This window comes from Polypterus senegalus, chromosome 13 (genome assembly GCF_016835505.1).
Source record: "Polypterus senegalus isolate Bchr_013 chromosome 13, ASM1683550v1, whole genome shotgun sequence".
Lineage (NCBI taxonomy): Eukaryota > Metazoa > Chordata > Cladistia > Polypteriformes > Polypteridae > Polypterus > Polypterus senegalus.
In genome coordinates this window covers 97,949,800-97,956,696 of record NC_053166.1, presented here as the reverse complement: position 1 = coordinate 97,956,696, position 6,897 = coordinate 97,949,800, and the positions used below count along the sequence as shown (strand labels likewise).

Genomic DNA, 6,897 nt, shown 5'->3' with positions numbered 1-6,897 from the left:
ATAGGCTATAAAATGCAGTTTTTCTTGAGAGAAATCAATAAAAATTTTGCATGTTATATTTAGTTGATATTGGTGTAAATAATATTTTTTTAAATATTATAAATACATCATTTTAAAAATCAGAAGTGTTTTACTCACTACTCTTCGGTCATTTGCTGTTCCTTTATTACAATAAAAGAGTAATGGCTGATTATTTTTGAGTATGTACTCAATGTCAAACCCCTTAGTGCATAAGCAGTTAATGCATATTTGAAATGTACCATATCTAAAGTTCAAATAAAATACTTACAATTATTTGACAAAATTAAGTTCCTTTACAATCCACTGGTAACATTTAAACTAATGCTTCTGTTACTATTAAAGTTCTGTAGTCACAATAGTAGCCTCCATAGCGTTAGTCCTGAGCATTACTTGGGCTGTGAAAACCGTGCTAAAAGCATTAGACCTGAGTGACATATGGGCAACTGTACAGATCTGTGTTGCGTAAGCGTTAGAACCAAGAATTACTCTGGCTGTAAAAGTGCTGTCAGTGCTGCCGTACTTTGGAGAAATTATGTCTAAATGCAGATTTTTTTAGTAAATATGAAATATCTGCACTTGACCAACAATGAAGACTTTGGTGAGAATACCCATCCAGCACCCAAACTGAAAAAAATTTGGGAGATATACCAGGCCATTGTAGCAAAACTTCAGAGCTTTACATTCTGGACTGTGATGTCAGCAATGATGAAAATCTCATGGCTTATAAGGGCAGACTGTCAGGGATACAGTACATTGCGTCAAAAAGAGCAGGATTTGGCATAAAGTTTGACAAGCTTTATGAATCTAAAACAGGATACATTTAGAATTTGGTTCTGTGCACATGGAAAGGAACAATGTTTGATCTTAAATACAATCAGTCATCTGTGCTGACTTTGATATACTGTATGCTCTGCTAGATCAAGGTTACTGTGTGACCATGGACAATTTTTATACTTCGCCAGAGCTATTTCACATCTTGTTGCAAAGAAAGACTGATGCACATGGAACAGCGGGTCCCAACTGTCATGGGATATCTGAAGACTTTGGGAGAGCCAAATTACAGCAAGGTGTGCTAGTAGCTTGGTGAAAGGGCAAAGTGCTTGCGCTGAACTGGAAAGGCAAGAAAGACGTTTGTCTTCTTAGCACTGTACATAATGCAGCTATGGTCACTGTACAGGAAGAAGGCAACAAGCAGTTTATGAAGTGTTGTGTTGTGGTTGACTACAATAGCACGATGGGAGGCACAGATCAAGAATCAACTTTCAATCCCATTATGTGGGGGCAACAAAAGGAGCAATGCATTTTGAATGCATTTGTCTTATACAAACAAAAAGCTGCCGATACTGTATCTCATGCAAACTTTACATGCCAGCTTGTAGAACATATCATTGCCACACATCTACTATCCACACTACCGCTAAAGAGACGCGGTTGACCCAGCAAGTCTCGAATCAATCCAGAGCGTCTTATTGGAAGACATGTTATTGATTATATACCTCCAACAGGAAAAAAATAGAATCCAACTCGTACCTGTGCAGTGTGCTGTTCAAAAACTGATAAATCTGGAGATAAAATTCAAAAAGAAACACGCTAATATTGTCCCGACTGTGATGCTGGATTGTGGCTTTTAGCCTGGCTTAAGATTTAAGATTTAACACACAGGACTGATTTTGAGATTATGTACTGTTTTGGCATCATTAGTAGTAGTATTATTACTGTTCATTTCATATTATTTTTATTCATCATTACTATTACAGTAGACCCCTGCAAAGTCATGGTTCAGGGTTCGCGGATTCAGTTGTTCGCAAATTTTTTTTTAGAACCTAACTATTAATTTTTAGCAGAAAGCGCAAATATCCTCCGCAATTTTTTATGGCAGTTCTGAGCTGTGGAAAGAACAGGAAGCAACCACTGAGGAAAATGCGGTTTGGGATGGTGAAAGTACAGTAGCTAATTCGAGAGTGTTACTCATTTCTCCTTGCTGATGATTGGCTGCTGCTTTGTGACACGTCTCCAGCTGAGTGTCCTTGTGTTTTCCATTTTGTTATTCTTAAACGCACACGATGTCGTTGAATCGCCCTGCACCTTCTAAGGCTTCTGGAACTGAGCCTAAACGTCAGAAGAAGTTTAAAACACTCCAGGAGAAGGATGAACTACAGGATTTCCTCTGGGAACTAAAAAGTTATGCTGCAGTAGCGCGCCACTATGGCATTAATGAAAGCACTGTATGCTACATAAAGAAGAACGAAGCAGCGATCTGGAGTACCGTATCTAAGTTTCTGTGATAGTGCAGAAAAGGTAACGACCGTAAGGAATAAAAATATCGCGAGCATGGAATCTGCCTTGGTATTGTGGATCACTGATTGCAGGAAGAACATCCCCTTGGACAGTAACATCATCCATGAGAAAGCATGAAAATTTCACCAGCAGTTCGCTATAGGAGACAATGTAGCAACTTCCTATCACAATGTTCCTGAAACCTATGAAGAAAAGCCAGCACAAAACCCCACCAGAAGAGACCCGCACAAAGATACGACTCCTCCTGAAGAAGAGGCGCCACCCGAGGAGTTTTACATCCTGTGCATTGTTCTGCACAGCTACTTCATCATCATCAATATCATTCATCATTGGTGAGTACCCGTACATTTGACTGTATTTTAATTAAATGAAATTATGTATTTACTCTACTTATAACAAAGAAAACTACAGCGCATTCCAAAGAAAACTTGCTTGCATGAATTACAGTACGTATAGCAGTAACATCTGTATTTTACATTCTAGCACCACGGGAGACATAACAGTACAGTACAGTACAGTACAGTATACGGGTTTACCTTTACATTGTTTTTAGGTAATGTATTAAGGTAATTTTTTAAGGAATGTATTAATTTATTAAGTTGAGTTTGTAAGGAAATTAAAGTGCTTTGGGGTAATACTGTATTTAGGGTTGAAAATATATAAAAATAGGCATTTAAAAGGCATTTTTCAACCACATCCAAAAGTCGCGTTTTTTCACAATTTGCGGGTGCTCTAAGAACGTAACCCCCGCGAATTCTGGGGGTGTATTGTATTATTTGTATCATTATTATACTTTTGAGATTTAATAAACATGTCATTTTTCATGCCTTAAAATGCAATGCTTTTACATGTTTTTTGGAATAAAATGCAATTGTAAGGAGGCTAACTAAAAAGATCTGACATCAGAAATTGTATTGAACCCAAAGCAGTATGCTTCTTGTCAAGCTTTACTATATTCAAGCCACAGTGAAATTTCGGGTTCTGTTGCCAGAATGGAATCTTGCTGTAGATCAATAGTAAGAAATGTTTTGTAAGCTCTTTTATAATGTCTTAACTTACTCTAATTATCTTTTATATGCCACACCATCTAAACCAACTACTCAACCACTCAATCAATCATTTTTTAATTTCACTTATACAATACAGAGTTACAAGATGCTGTACTCTTTCCTGCCAGAATGAGGTACAAGTTAAGAATTATCTTTAAAAGAGAATGATAGTTCATCAAAGCCTGTATTCATACATAGAAACACTTCCTCATTGTTTCATTCATCCACCCCCAGCAAGTTAAGAGTTGACAAGTCCTTGGGACACAAGTGTAAAGACAAACAATAAACACTTCATGCAAAGTCAAAAATCAAATTAAGGTTTTTGTTGCTCTGAAAAAGCAACATTAGCCTCCGCACTAACATAATAATAAAAAAAACTACATAAAAACAACTTTACAGTCATGTTTGAGGGAGCATTTCTTAACTTACAGTGATGGAAAATGCAGAAATTAACAGTGCTGGAGAAGTTCAACCAATGAAAGAATATTGCATAACTACAATACAAACACCAAAGGTTGCATAAATGTAAAAAATGACTGCATGTTAATTCAAAATTTGTTGTTAGTTTCTTTATTAAGACAGCAATGCTGTACTTCATTTAATTATTTTTAACCTTAACAAAGGCATACGACAGTTTGTAAAATTGCAGCAAGTATTGTTTAAAGTGCTGGCAACAATGCCATAAAAAAGTACAATTTAAAAATAAATAAATCTTCTTCAAATCAAAACACATAGTTAAATAGAGGTTTTGCCTTTTTAAAAAAAAAAATCGGTTCTGCTTGCACATATGGATCATATTGGTTGCCAGTGCTAAAATCTTTCCCTCCTTAGTGGGATGGCTGAGCAAACCTCATAAAACAGATATTCCTGGAAAAATGTATCTGATTCAAAACACACTGTAGTAAAACAGGCAGGCCACAATCCATATTAAATTCAATTTCTGGATCACTGATAAAAAGGTGGCCATGGATCAACTGCAAGTAATTTATACCAAAGAAAATGTTAATTGTGGAAACACAGAAGTCCACAGAAAAATAAATCAAATGATAACTTTTGGACTAGACAAAGTTTTACTAAAAGCAAAATGCGAGAATCTTTCAAACAAAGTCATTATTCCAAAAAAGAAACAGAAAAAAGCATGTCTTTAGAAATTAATAGTAATGAAAATTAAGTAAAGAGTGTCCATTCAACAATAAAATGCTATGGGAAAGGAGAGTGAGAGAGACAATGGAAAACATAGCAAGGACTATTATCCCTAAGATGCTTGATCAGGCTGATTTCTTGGGGGCTCAGTGGGAGGTAGTGTTTCTGTTTGAAGGTGTGTTTGTTCAATTTTTTCTTTTTCTGGAAAGGAAACAAAAATGAAATTAATATTTTGGTGTACTGTCCTAAATGCACTAGTAAACAAGGACTAAGCAGAAGTAGAATAGATTTCTAATTTTAATCCTACATTACTTGTTTTAAACAAACATTTTAAAATATATAGTTTGAAAAGTTAGGTAAATTCCAGCAAGCTTGCAAAGAACAATCACTAAATACTAATCAGCTACTCAAAACTTAAATTCAGCCATCAGTATTACAGCTATATATGCAAAACAATTCTGTTCTTACAGAAATGTATTGTTTCTACATTGTTATATTTGACCAAATAATATTTTAATGCACAATTTTGTTAAACATGGCAATGAGGGAATGCAAATTAAAACAAATGAATGTTAATGCCAGGCAACATCCAATATTTACATTAAATATTCAAAAAATTAAATGGTCCAATTAAAATTGGACAGATTCAGAATGGGGGTGGGGTATTGCTTTTGGGTAATATAAAATATAATACATTTCTCTAGTGAACTTTAAATTGTATAAAAGATAACTATATTATTTTTACCTACATGCAAATCAAATGCTGAACAATAAGAAAGTGTACTTTTGACTTATTTTGTGTTTTGATAATGAAACACTGTGTTTGAAGACCATTGCAATGTGTGTTATAAAGAAGACGACGATGACAACCATCTTAGAAGCTTTTCAACATTTTAGAGACTGTCAAGCCGTTTCTCTAAGAACACCCCCTTAGGTTTTCTACATATAAATTCATGTTGCAACTGTCTACTGGCACTGCCAATATGATATTATAAATAAGCTTTTTCTACCAACACCAGAAATAGTACACTCAGGTGTGCAGCTTTACACAAAGAATCATTTTTTGCTCTTCAGCTCAAAAGTCCTAGATATGTATATTAAATAACAATAATGAAAGCATTTAACATGTTTAGGGAAATTTTAAAAATCAGATTCTTTAAAATTTCATCTTTTTTTTCAGAGGAAATTAATTTCTGTAGTATGTAAAACGTGAATGCATTTTGACATGAGAGGAAACCCTCTGAAATGTTTAAGCTGCTTTTACAAAATATATGCTTACCATGCTTTTCTTAATTATTCAAAATTATCAAAATCTCCATTCCTGACTCATTTAAAAATTACCATACACAAAAAATGGGAGAGGCAACTAATGGCTCATTTTGCAAACAAACAAAATGCATGTGTTCTGCTTTTTATGCCAGATCCAGCAGATATTTCCTCACTTAAAAAGTGCTTTGAACCTAGTCTGACCGGCAACCAAATGGAGACAATGAAATATCATGGATCAGACCAAATTTCCTTATATCTCACTAATAGAGGTGTTGCATTTGTGGCCAGCGTGTGTGTGTGTGTTATATATATATATATATATATATACTGCCTTTTTTGCAGAAATGCCAGTGCAGAAGAATTGTCTTTACCTTTTAACCACTTTTTCATAAAATTGTTGTGTGTGTATGTATTTTATACATAATTATTCAAACATACATATTTTCTATATTAGGTACATTTTAGCTACTTCTTAACTACCTGTGCTCATGCACATTGGACTTACTGCTGTCCGCTAAGTTAATACTTGACAGGATAACACTACAGTATAAAGATTATCTTTTAAATATATATGCAAATAAAACCTAATGACCTGGCTGTTTGTCTCCCACAAATTGCAGCTCTTCTTGAGGACCTGATGGAGGTTGCTCCTGTACCTGTGGAGCTTTCTGTCGTTGTGCCATCTGCATTACTGCCTAAGAAAAGACATTGGTTTAAAAGAAGCATACATGGGTAAGATAAATGGTAAATTAATGTAAATATAAATTAAGCACTACAAACTATAAAAAAATATATACTTTTATTAAAAATTATTATTATTATTTATTTACCTGCTGGTACTCTTTCTTTTGCTCCTGCAGCTCTCTCTCCCGTTGTTTTAGGTCCTCATGTTCTTTCCAAAGTTGCTCCGCTCTCTTTCCAAGCTCTGCCTCCTGAACAGCAAGATCTGCCTCAAACTGCCTAAGTTCCTGCTCAGTGTATGCAGGCTTCTCATCTAATGTCTATATTGGAAACACAAGATCAATCAATGTGTTAGAAAATTAAGTACGTTCAAAAAGAGAAAAAGCAACAACCTCACACAATTTATGGCAAATTTACATATTTAATATTAATATTT

At 34.7% G+C, this 6,897-nt stretch overlaps 1 protein-coding gene across 3 annotated transcripts in view; it reads right to left on the bottom strand.

Annotated features, from left to right (window-relative positions):
• Nucleotides 1-3,922: 3,922 nt before the first annotated feature.
• nucb1 (nucleobindin 1) overlaps nt 3,923-6,897 on the bottom strand; it is an 83,056-nt gene continuing 80,081 nt past the window's right edge. For all 3 annotated transcript variants that reach the window (XM_039774562.1, XM_039774561.1, XM_039774560.1), the window contains exons 11-13: nt 6,611-6,781; nt 6,373-6,475; nt 3,923-4,712 (exon numbers count right to left, since the gene is read on the bottom strand). In XM_039774562.1, the coding sequence (XP_039630496.1) occupies nt 4,624-4,712; nt 6,373-6,475; nt 6,611-6,781 (363 nt within the window). In that variant the 3' untranslated portion in view covers nt 3,923-4,623. The remainder of the gene's footprint in view (nt 4,713-6,372; nt 6,476-6,610; nt 6,782-6,897) is intronic.